This window comes from Plasmodium vivax, chromosome 10 (assembly GCF_000002415.2).
Source record: "Plasmodium vivax chromosome 10, whole genome shotgun sequence".
Taxonomy (NCBI): domain Eukaryota; phylum Apicomplexa; class Aconoidasida; order Haemosporida; family Plasmodiidae; genus Plasmodium; species Plasmodium vivax.
Window position 1 is genome coordinate 448,769 of NC_009915.1, and position 17,147 is coordinate 465,915.

Consider the following 17,147-nt stretch of genomic DNA (forward strand, 5'->3'; position numbering starts at 1 on the left):
ATCTCGGAGGGGGGTCACTATGAGGAGTGTTTTTCTGCCTGCCCTGGTAGAGGGCACACATTCGAAGCGGGCATGTGTTTTTCGTGCATTTGCCTCTTACTCCCTGCGTAATGCTGATTTTTTTTTTTTTTTTTCCTCCCAAAGGGGGGCCCCGCATGTGAAGCTCACATGAAGCTCACATAACGCTCGCGTAAAAATCGGAGATAAATATTTTTCGCCCATTCGGCGGACGCGCGACATCTTCGGAGTGGTAAAAGTTTTGAACGGTTAGTCAGAATTGGCCCCAATTAAGCCAGAATTACGACAAAAATAATCTCCAACTGTGTCGCAGCTGCGCCCAATGCGTCATGCGGATAAGGGGAAGGCCAAACTCTGGCGAGCTTGAGACCGAGAGTGTGAAGAGTTAATCACACCGTCGAAGGAGCACACCAGCAAAGCAGCACACCGTCAAAGCAACACCGCGCCGCTAAACTACGTATGCCAAAAATAGGGAAGCATTTCCTTTTTTCCTCCAGTTGTGCACGCGGAATGAACAAGGAGGCAAATGAGAGGGGCTCACAAATAAGCGGTACCTCCTACACAGCACAACGTCGCGATTATGTTAAGGAGCAGCAAATTGGTTCTTCTGGCGCTCACCCTGTTGAACCTTGCAGTGAGTAAAAAGACGAAAAGTTCTTTGCTTTACCATTTTTTGGGCACATTCAATGACCATTTAGGGAAGAACCACGGTCCGCTTCTTACACCGTGCAAGCAGAGAAAGAGAGTAGTGGTGACGGGGGTGCCAAAACGTACGTTCGCAAAATATCACCAAAAGTTTGGCCAAAGTGTACTGCACGCAGGTGTGAATGGAGAACCTCTTACGGAGGGCAAGGACTCGGCGGGGGCCGCAGAGGCGGCAGACACGTTGAAAGAACCGCCAACAAAAGCAGCAGAAGCAGCAGCCGCAGCCGCAGCAGGCGCAACAGACGCAATAAACAGGGAGGACTTCCGGCCGAATGTGCTCGACTACGACTTCAACGACAAACTTGCGTCGAAGGACATCATTTCCGAAAAGATGGAAAGCCAAAAAAACGAAGTGATCAAAAAATTAAAAATGCCGATCGTAGGCACGCAGCTAAAACCGTCGGGAGGATTCACCAAAGAGATACTGCAAATCATACGAGACAGCAATGAGTACATAAATGAAGTGAACGAAGAAATAATAAAAGATAAGATAGACCAGAAAATGAGCGGAAATGACCTCTCTTTTTTTGATACCGAAAAAACGTTGGAAGAGCACGAAGTAAAGTACCTAAAAAAAGTGTATGACAATAATCACGTGCTGAACATTTATAACTTCTTACGCGTGTGGAGAGAAAAGAAAAATCTGGACCTGTCCGTTTTCGTCTCCAAAATTACAGAACAGTCAAATCTTCTGCCAGGGGAAAGGACAGTAATTAAATTTTCTGAAATTGAAAAAGTTCAATTTTTAAAAAAAATTAAAACAAACAGGAATGTCTGTGTTGCTATGATATTCGTCGATAATAAGGGGAAGAATACCAACGAAGCTGCCATAACCCATAATATGTTTCCCATAGGCATTCTGTCACACCCGCTGGATTTATCCCTCCTGGATAAGAGTGGAGAAATATCAGTGCTAAATTTGTATAGATTTAAAATAAACAGTTATAATGTCACCAGCACGGATTTCCTTGTAAATGCGGAGCTCTTTACCGACAATAATAAACACCTGAACAATTTCGAGCTCACGCAAGAGAACAAAAAAATTATTATGAATCTGTATGATAAAATATTAGAACTGAAAATTAAGTACACCGAAAAAATGGGAGACACGAAGGAGAATGAGAAATTTAGACATTTGGAGAAAATCACCGATCGGATTGATGAATACGTGAACGTACTTAATGTTAACAAGTCCATTGATTTTCGGAACAAAGAATTGGACTTTTTCACCTCCTTATATTTGGAATACTTTTCCTTCTTGGCGATGGACATTCACGCCACCATTCCCACCAAGCTGCAGATGATGTACACGGACAACACGGAGCTCCGCCTGGACAACGTCAAGCAGTTTTTGATGCAGGTATATGACGACCTCAAGCTTAAGCTGCGCGGTTTGTGACGCGCGCGCAGTTAAGCGGCGGGGAGGGGGGCTCCCTGAAGGGGGTCACCTAGCAGCGGATTTCCCTATCAGCGTAGGGGCGGATCGCATGGCGCACTGCGAGGCTGCAAAAGCGCCGCTACTACCACTACTACTACATTTCACGCCCGTAAAACTGCAGTAGCTCCAGAATTACTTCCCAAACGTTTTTTTTTTTTTTTGCATTTTCGTTTTTAACTTCCATTCGATCAGCGTGTGGTTAAACGCTTTTATGTCAGCAGCTTAAAATGCGAATGGCCGATAAAACTAGACATGCTTTCTTCGCCACATTGGAGAGGGGTGCCTGTAATTACTCCTCCTTTGACTTACGTTTAAAATGTTTTTTTTCCCACCTTTGTGCAGGTACCATTTGTGAAATTTTTTTTTTTTTTTTTTTACGTGCAATTTGTGTATAACTTGCCATGTTGGGCGGTGTTTAATTCACGCCTGTGGGATATGAAATTAAAAATGTGTCAAAAGGGGTACAAAAAGGCAAGTAAAAGGTGAATGAACGGAACGGATACGCTTCCCCCTAATTAACCTCCGCTCAACTTTATAAGAAGCCTATTCATTTTGCACGTAGGGACAATTTTGACCTTTTCAGTAAATTCCCTGCGGATGTGCTCGCTCGCTTTTTTTTTTTTTTTTTTTCTGTAGGAGGGGAAAGAAGGCTATATCATGGTTCACACGCCCGAGTGGGGGAACAATGCACATATGATTTTATGCAACGTATGGTGGAAATCTTCTTTTTTTTTTCCCCAAAATTTAATCATTATACCACTTCACGTCTTCCATACAAGTACCTATTTCGTTAAGCATTTTTTTTCTTACCCTTGCATAAGCAGGCAATGCACAACATGTAAGCCTGTTCATTCCTTCGCGATGGCCACTTGGCACAATTCAGATGTGCACTAAGCTATGCTAAGCAGAGATAAACACGTTTCTTTTTTTTTGTTTGCTCATTTGAAAGATCGGCAGTATCTGTACGGTCCATTAAAGCGTCCACACGCGGAGGGACCTCCAACAAGCATCCCCCTACCTTTACGCCACCCTTTGCTCATCAATATTATCAATCGTTTGTATGCATCACCATTCGTTTACCCACGCGTTAGTTTTTTTTTTTTTTTTCTACAATTTTGAGTTTTTTTTTTTGACTATTTTATTTTTTTCCCATACCATTTTGAACGTCCAAATGTAACCGTTTGGTTCGCAAAGAATATCGTGAAAGTGGAAGCCTCCCCCTTCTATGCATAATATGGGATTTTTTTTTTAGTCGCGGAAATGATAGCACCTCGCTGCTTAACAGCTCACATGATCCACTCGAAATGCCCGTTTTGACATTATATGCGCCCCGAGCAGGTGCAGCCTCTTGCGGTTCTTACAAAAAAGGGGAACGCAATCCAATCATGCGCGGGATATATGCCTATACATGCATGCCTTCCGAACCCAGTGGTGTATATCTCATGTCCTTCCCCGAACCGGTTGTTATTCGCCACTTAGAGCAGCCGTCGCCCTGATGCGAGAACGAGCCTTCTTCCACTTACATGCGTAGATGCTTAAATGACACGAAACGGGGATTCGCACGTACAGATAAAATAGCACTTCTATATATGCGTTTGGAAAATGTACCGAATTGAATCATGCGCATGCATAGCGAGTCTGGCAAACGCAGCTCGATTAGATTTGCTTACGTGTAACGTTAGTGAAGCTCTTCCTTCCTCCTCTTCCTATCCTTCCTCGTTCCTCTTCTTATCCTTCCATCTTCCTCTTCTTATCCTTTCTTCTTCTTCCCTCTTTATGATGCATACTTTCTCCCCTTTTTGATTCCCTCTCTTTTTTTTTTCCCCCCCCTTCCATTCTTTACGTTGATTTTTTCCACTACGCCGCTGCCCCCCCTTTTATCTTTTTTCCGCTTCCCAAATGAGCAAAAAGAATCAAAAGAAGAAAAAATCCAAGGGGAGAAAAAGGGAAAATAATTCCTCATCCAATGTATGTGGCAAGCATGACGATGAGGTGAATGAGGAGAAGGCAGCAGATCGAGGAGGGGGACTCGGCATAAACGGGCCAAGTGAGGATAGCCCTGCCGCTGTAATTAGCCAAGTTAGTGACACCCTGAAGAGGGAAAAAGAAAGGGGTGGCAGTGCACCTACTGGGGAGATTGCAGAAAAGGGACGAAACCCTACCAGTGGAGATGAAGCAGATGGGGAGAAAGACAAAAAGGGGAACACCCTCCATGGGGTGACCGACATGGCGAAGGGCAAAACGATGGACAATGCGAAGAGCACCAAGCGAAGGAAAAAGAAAAGCGCTGCCGCACCGAACATTCCCAACGAAGGAGCGATCGAAAGTGGCAAAGTCAAATCTGTTAACGACGATGTGGACGATATTCCTATGCCCAGTGGTGACCAAGGCGCGGAAGAACAAACGAGCAGCCTCTTTCCAAACATCGACGTCGATGCGATGTACTCTTTGCTTGCAGAAAAGGCAGAGGACCAAAATGAATTTTTAAGGGACCTAAACAAAGAAATAGAAAAATTTAAAAAAAAATTTAACGATGCTAACGCGCTGTCAAGTGTGCGTAGAGACAGGCACAACTTTAGTAGTAACTACTCCATCAAGAAAGAGGGGGAGAAGAGGGGAGCGCAGCAGCGCATAGTGATAGGTGAAGCGGCAAGTGGTACGAATAACAACACTGGCAGTTATCACCCCATTGACAAATGCAATGGGCGCCCCAGGTGCGCCCTTTCCGAAAAGGAAAACTACAACTTTTACGAAATGCTACTAAAGGGACAACCATTTTTAAGACTAAAAAGAAAAATTAAAAAAAAAAAAAAAAAAAAAATTAAAATGAGAACTAAGCACTACCAAGTGGTGAGCGACTTGTGTGGCATGAGAACTGAAGGAGGAACCCCATCGAAGACGAAGAGGAGGTACTACATATTCAATTACAACTGCGGGAACACCAAAATTCAGTCCATCACGGGGTACATCCGCTGCTTCAAGGGCTACTGCCTGTACAGGGGGAACAGCACCAACTCTGCCACTGCTAGCGGCACGAACAGCAGCCTGCGAAGCAGCCTCCACAGCAGTCTCCGCAGCAACCTTCGCAGCAGCCTCCGCGGTAGCCATCAGCGAAGTCACCACCGCGGCCACCACCACAATAGTGTCAATGGTAGCCACGATAGCTACAATTTGAAGAGGAAGCTAAGCGAGGGGCGCTACACCCCAGGCGAAGTGGCCATATCGGTTCTGCTCTGCGCCAACGTGTCCAACTGCTTATCCCCCTCGGAGTTCCTTGAGCTCCTACACCCCTTTGACAATTTCATATTTTTTTTAAAAGTGTTAAACAAAAAGAACAACGAAGAGTACATGATTTACTTCCTAACCTTCGATGTGTATGCAAAGAGGATTATGAAGAAGGTCAAGAGGATTAGCTTTTTTAACATGAAAAAGAAAAAGAGATTAAAAGTTTACATCGTGAAGGACATCACCATGAATGCCACTTCCCGGATAAAGAAGAACACGCAGCGGATGGTGCGGGTGAACACGTTTTACGAGGAGGGGGCAGAGGGGGATACCAGCGGGAGGGTGACCGGGAAGGCGATCCAGAACGGTGAGCAGGGCTTACCGCACCCCCATGAGAATATCCACCCCCCTCACAGAAGCAGATTTATTAACCCCCTTTACCTCATTTCGCAAAACAAATTGCAGCTCTCCTGCGCAGTTTGCCTGGAGCCGCTGTACTCGGACAGCCTCAGTAAGGTAATATCTCACATTTTTAATTTAAACTTTGGAACGCAGAAAGGGAGGGAGCCCAAGGCAAGGGACCCGCCCCCACCCAACCAGGGCAGGGGAAGCGGTGATGGCGATGGCGATGGCAGTGGTGTTGTGATTCCCACCGCTAACACGGGCGCTGCCCTTTTTGGCGAAACGTATTACGGTGAGGATGAACCGAGCAGAAAAGTAAGTAGGAGCAACAGTAATAGCAATGGCAACAGCAATAGCAGCAGCAGCTCACGCAGCTCGTGTAGCTCGCGCAGCTGCCAAAGCAGCAGGCACAGGAATGGTCGCCCGTACGAAACAAAAGCGCGGGGCAAGCAAACGAAGAAGCGCCAGTATTGCGTTAAGACGTTGAGCAGTTACGCCGCCGAGGACCGCAGGAGCTACTACCTATCCGTTACCTCCTTCATCCATAGTATACAAAAAGAGTACTACAATCAAGTGAAGAAAAAAAAAAAAAAAAAGGAGAGGAAAACAATTTTTAATAACGTCTGCATTAACATTCTGTGTGGCCACATATTCCATTCCAGCTGTCTCAAAAAATGTTGTTTCACGTCTTGTCCCATCTGCCGATATAAGCAGTACAACTATCAGATAGCCAATTGCGATGTATGTGAGAAGAACCAAAATGCAAAAATTTGTTTATTTTGTGGCTTCATTGGATGTTCTGTGAATTATGATCGCTTGAATAAACTGAAGGAGATGAAATTAAAGGAGAAAAAAAAACTCCTCAGAAGGAAAAAAAAATTGATTGCACACATAAGGTACACCTTCTTACGAATAGTAAATTTTTTTATAAAGGGAGACTACACTGTTGCGTCTCCCTTTGTAGATGCAGGGGCAGATCGCCAACGTGTTTGTGGCCAGTCCATGGAGCAGGCAAGCAAAATAAATAATATGAGTGAACACATATGTAGTGCCATTTTTCAACGGGGGGGAAATACCCTTCTCGATGTGGACGCAAAATGTGCAAGTGTCAACGGGAAGGGGGTATCCAACCAGTTGGCAGTGCCCATCGAGGGAGCCCCAGATGAAGGAGAAAAAGAAAACAAAAATAATGACCCTCACCCTAGCTCAACAAAAAATGGAGTCAACCCCCAATTGCAAATACATAGCGTAAGCGGTAAGACTGCTAATTTTGAGGTACACCTGTGTGCAGAAAAAAAAATTGTCGTCGAAGGGTTGGACTTTTCCACAGAGCTCACTGCATGTGGGAGGAGCAGGGTGAACTTGGCGAGACATGGCTCTTTCAGTTCCTTTCTCAGATTTAGAAAAATGATGAGGATGGACCGAAAGAAGGGAAAAGGTACCAACCGCGGGTGGAGGCACAAAAGGGGTGAAAACAAAATGGGCGCAGGGAAAACCAACCAGGTAAACGCTAGACATGAAAAGAAGCGCCATAAGGGGAGCGCAACTGGAGTGAGTAGGCGACGTGGCCGGCTTGAATGGAGCGGCCGAGCCAAGCGCGAAGGGGACTCCTTCAACAAATACGACCTCGTCAAGAGAGACATGAACACCCGCAAAGATTCCATCGAGAGGAGGAAAAAGAAAAAACTCGTGGACCACGCAAAGGACCATTTCTGCGAAACGATGCACAACTACTTCTTCGACATTTCCAAAAACTCCGTGTTCGATTACAGCAGTAACTTGTACATAAAAAAATTAATAAATTTAAAAAGTGGGAAAAAAAATTTGAAAAAAATCTACTCAGCAAATATAAACATGAATGGAAAAGAAGAAATTATTGACAAAAAAAATATCATCATGTACATTTACGAATTTAACCAACTGTTAAGTGCCTTATTGGAAAGTCAGAGGGACCATTTCATGTCCTGTATTTATGAATTGAAATTAAATTATGAAAATGTTAACAGGGAAAACTCCAGGGAAGCGAGCAAATGTTTGAGTGAGTTAAGAGTGGCACAGGAAAGAAACAAACAGCTGAAAGCCCAGGTGAAAAAAAAAATTAGCATTCTTCAGGAGAAGGCCAAAACGAATGCCCAACTGCTGCAGCAGCTCAGGAACGTCGAAATTGTAAATGCAAAACTGTGTGAAGGTCAGAAGCAAGAAATTCATAACCAGGAAGCTCTGGCCGAGGAGAAGAGGAAAATGATACGGGAGAAGCAGCAAGTTATACGCGAGCTGAACCAGCAGGTATGGAGTTAGGCAGGCGCACACGTGCATCAGTGTGTATGTGTGTATGTACGTATGTATGTGTGTGGGGGGGGACTCGGCTCCCCCTCATGTGCGTTCGAAATGTGCTGCTCCGTTTCTACTTTTTCTTATGTTAATCTGCTCCCACTTTCGCGCCCCCTCTTTGCAGATCACCGATTTGACCTTCCACAAACAGGCAGCGGCGAAATTTTCTCAAAACTCCGGAATGACGGTAAGGCGAAAATGTGCCCACCGCGGTGCGGTCATTTACATTTACATGCGCGTCGTGTGCGCCTGTTTTCCAGTGAGGGCATCCCAAATGAGAGAACCTTTGGGGGTATCTCTATCTCCGTGCATATTTACGTGCGACATTTCTTCGCCTCTTCAGAATTCGTCCTTCATTATAGGGGAGAAGATGGCTCCGAAGAGCAGGTTCAAGAAGCGGTAACGGGGCGGCCGCGGCCGCTCCGCGCGGGGTCGCGCTCGCACATACCTATTCGCATTAATGTTTATCCTTACCCTTATCCTATCTTTATGTTTGTGTGTTTTTTTTGTGGCTACTCTTTGTTTTTGTTTTCGTTTTCGTTATTTTTTTTGTGTGGAGGGGCATTTGGCGCGCCCCTCAATTGGCTCATATGGTTGGAGCGATTGGGGAGGCATGCCACTGGGCAAACCCAATTCGCGTTTAATTTGAACATGTCTTGCGCCAGCCGAGTGGTGTGTTTACTCCCATGACGGGGCTACCCCCCACCTGTAAAAACGCGCGCTGTCTACCCATTCGGATTTTTATTCAAAAACCAGTGGAAATTTTTTTTCCTAATTTTGCTCTTCACTTTTTTGAAACATTTCTCTTCCAGTAGAAACAGATTTTTATAATTCTGACTGAATGATTTATTTTCAAAAAAGAGAGGCAGCAAATTTTGTATATTATATTTTGTCAAATCTAAGTTTACGTTAAAGTTGCTTGGGGAGAATGTTTCATTCCCCTCTTCGTTAAGCACCACATTATTATACGCCTCTTCGATGTGTCTCCGCACATACGAATTGATCTGCGACTGGTCCTCAGTGCGATCGTGCCTCCCCTCCATTAAAGGAAGAAAACACTGCCTCATAAATTCAGAATCTAATAAATTCCTGCCAGGGTAGAACCAGTGGATGTTGCACTTGACCGACGTCTGGCTTGTCATGGAGGATAAAATGATGTTAAAAATGATGTGAATGTTAAAGTGAGTTATATTGTAAAAATAAAAATGATATTTATATTTTTCAAAAACGTAATGTCTTAATGCATATTTGTATTTGAATGGAGATTTCAAGTAGGTGTATCTGTACTGTTCCCTTTTTCCTCTTTTTCCTACGATGTGATTTATTCGATAGTTTAAAATGTATGTGTTGTTTTTTTTTCCTGTTTTTTTCTTCTCTTTTTTGGGACTACCTTCCGCGGGAGGGCATGCCATGTCATGAGGCGGCTCACTTGTGTTGAAAGTTTTATGTTGGTCTCCATTTGGACACTCCGTCTGATTGTTGCTCCCTTGTGGAGGGCTACTTGACTTGTTATCCTCCTCATCAAACGGGAGAGGATTCACAAAGCGCATCACCTTCTCCACGTGCTCATCAATTTGGACGCTGTAGTGGCTACTCCTCTCGCACGTATCTTCCTCCCCCATGTGATACTTTATATTTTTACAGCTGTAATTGTTGTACGTGTAAATATTATTTTTCAAATTCTCTATGGTTTTCCTCATTTCGCTTCTCCTCCTCGTTATGTACGTCGCCTTAACGTACTTTAGGAAGTAGCTCTCTATGCCCATTTTGGGGGAAACGCATCTGAGGAGGGCAACAGAACTAACACCTTCGCCGTGGCGCTCATTTGGTGTGTGTCGGCGTGCAGACCTGCTAAGCTGTGCCCCTTCCTTTGTGGGGGCATGTCCTCGTGAGCAAAAATGGCCAACGCGCTCATCACAGGTATGTGCTCAATTGGGGGGTATTACGCCATGCCGTAATTGAAGAAGTAACCCGCTGAAGAGGCTGCATTGGTGCGCTGCCAAAATGTGCGCTGTTTGTGCCCCCCTTTACCCTTTATAAAAATGGTGAGGAGAAAAAGGAGAGGGATGCGAAGAGGGAAAACAAACCAAACTAACGGAAAAGCTAACCGGTGGCCTAAAATTTGCGGGCCATTTTGCAAAGCCATTTGTGCATTATTTCAAGAAAGTGGGCAAAAACGCCCTCCATTTTTTGGCCTAAAAAAATATTAACGCAACGTCTGAGTGACGAACCCGCAGGGTAGGGACTTCTCCACACTTGGGAAAGCCACCCTTACTAAGCACATATGTACAAACGTGTAGGTGCGCGCTCGCCCCGCTGTGTTATTCACGCTCGTTCCCCATTCTTTCTACACCCCGGGGTAGGCAATTTGCCAATAAGGCGCAAACTTCGCGGGGAATTATTTTCAGGAGAAGACCCCCACTTGGTGTCACCACGTACACCTTTGCGGTACCTGCGGGGATTATTTTTATGTGATGAAAAAAAATGAAACATTGGACCGGGTGAGCTAAACCAAGCTGCTCAAAAGGGCGGGGAATGCCCCTTCGGTGAGAGCCCACGTTAGGGTGTAACCGGGAAAAAATAAGCAAAAAAAAGTGCACACAAAGTGATGTAATAACATGCGTTCGACGTATGGTTGGTCGGCTCACCAGTCGTCCCTCAAGCAGCCATCTCTCCACACTGCACGTGTGCGGGTGGCACTGGCAAACGACACCAACGGCTAGCAGCGGTATGGAAGGCGTTCGCACAGGAGAATGGTTAACCGCGGCGAGGTTCGCCTTTTTTTACGGCAGAAAAATAGTACGTATTTCACAGGTGCATGCACAGACAGGGGGCTGGCACCCCGTGGGCAGTGAAATGTTTAGGTGCAATTGCCTTCGCGGCTCCGCTGTCCCGGCTAGCACCATCGGATCGAGGGTACATTTCTCCGCGAGGCCCTTCCCAAAAAGGGAAAAAGGCACAACGTTTGCTCGCTTAACTGCGAAGCTGTTTGGGGAACCTTCCTCTCCGGTGATGTGCATAAATATGTTTGTAGGTATACACGTATATATGTGTGTAATTTTTTTTTTTTTTTATTTTCCCTCTTCCCGGTGAATGACCCCCTGTAGGAACATCCCCACACTTTCACACACCCCATTCGGTGTTTACCACTCCTAGGAGAAGTAACTTTTTTTTTTTTTTTCTTCTTTCCATTTATGTGAATTTATTTTTCGCCCCTCTCGAGTAAGAAAATGATTCAATACAGCTTCAGCCCGGTGAAGGCGAAAACCAAAGCAAAGCAATACGACAGCGTCATTGCGGAGGCTTTGCTTTACTACAAAAGCGGGAACAGACTCAGCTGTAAGGGCCACCTCGCAAGGGGAGGTGATCCCCACGGGGGGGTGCACAACTTATTGGAATCGCAAGGGGGAGGACGCACAAGCAGACAAATCAACGACGATCATGATGATGGAAAAAACAAATCGAATTGTCCACCTACGGGAGAGCGCCAAAAGAACAACTCACGGGACTGCAATTTATGCTTTTCAGAGGACTTCCAAAAAGAGGAACTTCTAACGGCGCTGAAGCAGTACATCAGTGAATATGTTGGCGATGTGCAGGAAGCCAAGTGCAGCGAAATAGCCAACTGCGGTGATAAGAAGAGGCTGCTAAAGAGGTACATACACGAAATTAAGAAGAATAACTTCCTCGTTTTGGAGGATCTATTTTTCTTCTTCAGCGTTAGCAGTGGTTTTAACGATCGCAACGATCGTAACGATTTTAACGATTACAAGGAGTACGCGCTGAGCAAAATGTTCCACTGTCTACTGCTCGTGTTCGAGAAAAGGGAAGAGAAATGCGTCCTGCTCGTTCTGTACATCCTACTGGTGATTCTAAACGAGAGCAGTGTTAACAAATTTTTCACCCACCTGATCGACGCGCTGATTGCCATTTTAAACGCGCACGAGTGCACGTTACCCATCGGCGAGGCTGACGACAACGTGAGGCTGTTCGACCACAAGCCGATGGTTCTCACGGGATACCTCGTGAATGAAAACGCAAGATATTTCCTGTTCTCCTATTTTTACCTCCTCGTGCGCGACGTTTCGAGGCAGCAGGTGGGGGAAGCCTCCACTTAGGGGGTCTCCCATGGGGGGCACCACTGCATGGCAAATTGGCGGACTTCTTTCCCCGTCTGCACCTTCAAACACAAATGGAGTGATTTCATTTCCCCCCATTTTCTCAGTTCATGAACCACGCGGATAAAATAATCCGGGTGTGCCTAGTGGGTCTGTTCGACCACTGCTGCGAAATAAATTGCCTGATGATGAGCTTCATCGAGGAGACCATCGAGCAAATAGAAGACCAGTACGTGAATTACCACTACATCATCAGCACGTGTTTGCTCAAATGCCTTTGCAACAAGTATAGTAGGGTCAAAATAAAATGCATGAACACCCTGCTGAAGCTAATTCTACATAATAGTAACTCCAAAAATTACAAAATAATTGAAATGCTAATTGGGTATAAGGACCCCAACGTGGTCCCAATAAAAAGTTTCTACGACAATGCTTACGTAAATATAAACTACTTGTGCAATTTGTATAATGATAGAAGCACAAGAGTGAAGTTTCAATTTTATTCTTTCCTCTTCCTATTGCTCTACCAATTTAACGAGTCAAATGATTTTGTTACTTTTCTATTGCCCTACCTCTTCTCCGCCTGCTTTGATAATTACAAGATATTCAGATTGGTGTCTTTTTTGTACATCCAGCTGATATGCAGGAGGAAGCCATTCGATTTGGAAAAAAATATGAACGATGAAATTCTCTACCAGTTTTACCCTGAGTGGTCCTACAAGACGGCTTTCACTTTGCCGCTGCCCCTGACGGATTATTATTTCCCCCCCTTTTGTCGCAGCTCCTTTTTGGTGAAGAAAAATATGTACTCCTTGAATGTTGCTGCTGTAGACCCTCCCTTTAGCGGTGGAAGTAAAACCGTTGTGGAGTCCCACGGAGAGGAGCAAAACAAACTGGATGGTCAAAAAGAGCATACCTTTTACCGCCCACACGGGGCTGAGGAACGACTGAACGGTTGGGGGAACCGCCCTATGGATGTACCCCCCCGTGAGGAGACTAACGACGCAAATGACAACCCCCACAGAAGTCACAAACATGACCAGCTGAGGGAAGACGAATACTCCGTGGAGTACCACGAGAAGTTGCTCCAAAATTTTCTCCACAGCAATCAACGCATTATGACCATCCTCAGAGAAAACAAAATTAACCAAATAAATATTACCCACAACGAAATGAACAAAGAGTGTAAGCAGCTATCCTTCACCATTTTGAACGCCTACTTTAAACACCTGTATATTAAAAAGGAGGACGAAACGAATAAATTGGAATCGCTTGAAAATGCCAAAATTATTTTGTTACTCTTCTATTTCATTGAAGAAAATGTAACGGAACATCTCCCCCACTTCTTTACACATCTCCTTTTTGCATTTGAAAAAAAGCTGGACGAGGAACGCTGGCTCATTTATGTGAACTGCCTCTACCTCGTGGGTTCTTACGTTAATCCGGCCAACTACTATTTCTTCCTAGAGAACTACTTTAAAAATGTGAAGGAGAATAGTCAAAAGAATGTCACGCTGACTTGCATCTATATGTTAGACCAAATTTGCAGGGGGACCATAGAAACGTATACTGATATCCGTCGAAGGGGACTCACCCGCGATGGGATTCACTCCAGTTTTGTCCTCGTGCTGGAGAAGATGATAGCCCTTTTTTTCGGCGTCATAAATGGGGCGCAGCATGTGGAGCGGTACCTCCTGGTTCTGCAGGTAGGGAGCGGCAACTGGGTAGAGCGGCCCTGAGATGGTCTAAACGAATAGTCGTGAGAGAGAGGTGTCTCCTTTGGGCTACTTCTCTAAGGTGTATCCCCCTCCGGAAAGGTCCCCCCCTTTGTCGTACCACCTTACTTGCCGCACTCCCCCCCGTGCAGGTAATCCACACCATCCTGAGCAGCGAGTGCGCGTACGGGAGGCTGGACGAGAAGCACATCACCCAGCTGGTCATACTGCTATACATTATATTCAACAAGGTGAAGGACGTCAGAGAAAACTTAGCCAAAGGAAAGGACCAAATTTGCCTGAACAAGAATTTCTACCTACCGGTGGAGGTGTTGGACATCCATTTTTACGTCACCAGGTGGGGATGAGAAGGGGCCGAATGGGGGGACTCGGTCATCCCTCCCACAACACAAAATTGGTGTGGCAACCTGGTCAGGCGTTTCTACTAAGAGAAAGCCAATTGCCCGAGTCGTGAGAACATAACCCTGTGGGGAAATATCCCCGTCAAAAAAGAAACGCATGGTAGAGACGCTCTCCCCATTTTTTGCCCCTGCCCTCTTCATGTATCCCCCTGCGCGCAGAATAAAAAGGATAAAAAACTTCGAACGGTTAGACATGAGCCAAGAGCAAATAAACATCAACATAGGGTCAGAAATACTTTACAAAATATTCAGTCTCTCAGAAGATACCCTAAATCAAAAGACAGCAATTTTGCAAATCCTGCCAGATGAATTCCTCTACAATTCTCACTATATGTACTTCCTAATTCAGTACATAATTAAAAGGCAAACTTTTTTTTATGACCAAAGTTTTTCCATTTTTTTATGCAAAATTATGATTAAGCTGTTCAACCTGAGCCAAAATAAGAAGAACATAACGAAGGTGGTATTTTACAACGAAGAGCTTGCCTTATATGATGTTCACCAGGAAAGCAGAGATAAAAATGCCAAGCAGGTAAAGCACGTGTTTCTCGAATACGCCTGTACCATTTTTTTACTGTTTATCTTTAAAAATGTAAATATTTATGAAACGTTCAGCAACGTGGTTCAAACCTGTAAAGTGGTGTTGCACCTCCTCACTGAGATGAAGAATCCCTACTCCTTTTTGTTCTTCGTCAAGCGCACGAGGTAGGGCAGAGGGCTCACAGGTGTGGGAATGAACAAGCGTGATGTTGATTCTCCACAATTACATGTTTACCTATGCATGGGGATGCTACCTCCTTCCTTGGTGCCCCCCTGGACAACTTCTTTGCCATCCCACTTCTACCCCCCCCTTGCAGCCTCATCAGCAAGCTGTGCGACATACTCGAGTGCAGAGAAGCGAAAAGCATCCTTTTCTGCAAACATGTCCTAAACGACCTGCACATAAATTACGAAAAGTATATGAACAACGATGGGGATATAAAATACCTGGACCATATAAACATAGGGAAAAAAATAGGCCTCAGAAAGCAGGTGAATGCCGAGGTGGACATTCTCTTCTACTTTGTAAGTACCTGCATATATTTGACATACTACAAATCGCTAGCCTGCTTGTCTGTGCTGCTGAAAGAACGGGCAGAAGAGATAGGCCACCTAAAAATACATGAGGCTTTTAGAACCCTTTTTGATGGCACAGAAAAACGGGTTCTACAGATATTAAAAATTAAAGAACAGGGAAGTTACACCATCTCGAATTTGTACAAAAAAAACGTTGAAGATATGCTCCTTGGAAAAAGCAACTTTTCAGAGCTATTTCACTTGCGGAATAAAATTTTAAAATCCCCCGATTATAATTATCTCATATTGAACACCCACATCTATTTTAGATACTCTTTTGCGCTACTGCAAGGGGTTCACATGTTTCTGCTGAACCCGGTTATTCTCCACTACTTTTATGAAGTGAACCAGGGGGATTCGCACACCTCAACTGGTGAAAATTTGTTAAGCGGTCATGAGTCAGGTAATTTTTGCACGGAAAACCCCCCACATGGCAGCGACAAAATTGAGCAAAAACCACTCAGCAATGGGGAGAACGACCCATGTCTGAACCAAAACAATTTCGTAAAAGAAATGGAGTCGTTTTTTCAGAAGGAAGAGACACACACTATAGAGGGCATCAAATATGACCACACCAATTTGGCAAATTATTTTAAATCTCATGACTTGGTTTTTTTTACACTCGAACGTGGCGTTTACCACATTCCTTTCCGCATCTTGGAGAGGAATTCACTCATTATTTTGCTTTACTCCTCTTTGCTATTTTTTGTGGATGAGTTTTTTCAAATGAGCGTTTTAGAGAATCGCGCGGAGTCATCCTTCTTGTCCAGCACCAGTGTGGGTCTTTCGAACGAGTTCTTTTTGAACCCCCTTCAAATTAGTGAGGACCACTTGATTGCCCTCTTCAATTTGGTCATTCTGGTTATACGATGAGGATAAGCACCTGGGTGGATGTCACTCCAATTGGAAGTTGCTTTGTCTGCCACCTGAACATGCTAATTAGAAGAAAAAAAAGGCTTGCTTATCCTTCATGTGAGTAATCCCATTTTTACTCCCCCCCTCCTGCAGCTGTACCTAGAAAACGAGGACCTGGTCAGCGGCGCCTTAATAAAGATGAGCTGCAACGGAAAAGCTGAACGAATGGCTAACTTTGATAAGGGCATATTCTGCAACATAGTCAACAATGTGATTTTCAATTATGGTAAGTGGTGTGCGATCCGCCGCCTCTCTTCAGGGGTCTCCTCCACTCCCATGTTCTTCTGCCCATGCGTGCACCGACTTATTTGTGCAAAAGTGTGTGCGGATGGAGAAATTCATTTTTACTTCAACCATTGTTTGTCCCTCTTCCCTATGAGTAGAAAAGAAAAACCTGGTGAAGGAGTCCCTCTGCGGCTGTCTCAGCTTCCTGCTGTCGGTCCTATGCGCCAATTATGGAGGTACCCACTTTCTCAGTTTGTGCCTCCCCCCATTGCCACCTCCCATTTGCTGCTAAATATACGCAGGGGAGGTGGGCCTGCGCACCCCGAGATGCGCCAGACACATGCGCCTTCCGAATTTTTGCCTCTTAGACGTCCTCGCAAATTTGAAGGTAACGTACTCCAGGACCAAGCACGTTAAGCGGCTGGACGTCTGCAACAGCATCATTAACACATTTCTGTGAGGGGATAAGCTTATCTGCGCTATTCAGGCGGTGTGACCATCACAAGGATGCACGTGA

The 17,147-nt window shown here is 44.9% G+C and overlaps 4 protein-coding genes across 4 annotated transcripts, besides 11 other annotated features; 3 read left to right on the forward strand and 1 right to left on the reverse strand.

Moving 5' to 3' along the window:
* Window positions 1-143: 143 nt before the first annotated feature.
* Window positions 144-2,122, forward strand: PVX_080175 (hypothetical protein, conserved; the record flags this gene model as incomplete). The annotated part of the gene is made up of 1 exon (XM_001613693.1): window positions 144-2,122. The coding sequence occupies exon 1, from the start codon at window positions 599-601 to the stop codon at window positions 2,120-2,122; it is 1,524 nt and encodes a 507-aa protein (XP_001613743.1). The 5' UTR covers window positions 144-598.
* Window positions 1,677-1,743: a microsatellite.
* A 1,658-nt stretch (window positions 2,123-3,780) lies between the features above and the next one.
* PVX_080180 (hypothetical protein, conserved) lies at window positions 3,781-8,522 on the forward strand (the record flags this gene model as incomplete). The annotated part of the gene is made up of 3 exons (XM_001613694.1): window positions 3,781-8,074; window positions 8,244-8,306; window positions 8,463-8,522. The coding sequence occupies exons 1-3, from the start codon at window positions 4,061-4,063 to the stop codon at window positions 8,520-8,522; spliced, it is 4,137 nt and encodes a 1,378-aa protein (XP_001613744.1). The 5' UTR covers window positions 3,781-4,060.
* Window positions 4,768-4,806: a microsatellite.
* Window positions 5,893-5,917: a microsatellite.
* Window positions 6,240-6,270: a microsatellite.
* Window positions 7,041-7,069: a microsatellite.
* Window positions 8,444-8,482: a microsatellite.
* Window positions 8,523-8,844: 322 nt separating the features above from the next.
* On the reverse strand, window positions 8,845-10,249 carry PVX_080185 (hypothetical protein, conserved; the record flags this gene model as incomplete). The annotated part of the gene is made up of 1 exon (XM_001613695.1): window positions 8,845-10,249. Exon 1 carries the CDS (start codon window positions 9,883-9,885, stop codon window positions 8,845-8,847), a length of 1,041 nt encoding a protein of 346 aa, XP_001613745.1. The 5' UTR covers window positions 9,886-10,249.
* Window positions 10,250-11,349: 1,100 nt separating this feature from the next.
* On the forward strand, window positions 11,350-17,090 carry PVX_080190 (hypothetical protein, conserved; the record flags this gene model as incomplete). Its single annotated transcript, XM_001613696.1, has 8 exons — window positions 11,350-12,216; window positions 12,345-13,943; window positions 14,105-14,310; window positions 14,534-15,079; window positions 15,232-16,351; window positions 16,499-16,631; window positions 16,789-16,866; window positions 16,999-17,090. The coding sequence occupies 8 exons, from the start codon at window positions 11,350-11,352 to the stop codon at window positions 17,088-17,090; spliced, it is 4,641 nt and encodes a 1,546-aa protein (XP_001613746.1).
* Window positions 11,403-11,435: a microsatellite.
* Window positions 11,740-11,764: a microsatellite.
* Window positions 12,411-12,433: a microsatellite.
* Window positions 15,383-15,456: a microsatellite.
* Window positions 16,312-16,338: a microsatellite.
* Window positions 17,091-17,147: the final 57 nt, after the last annotated feature.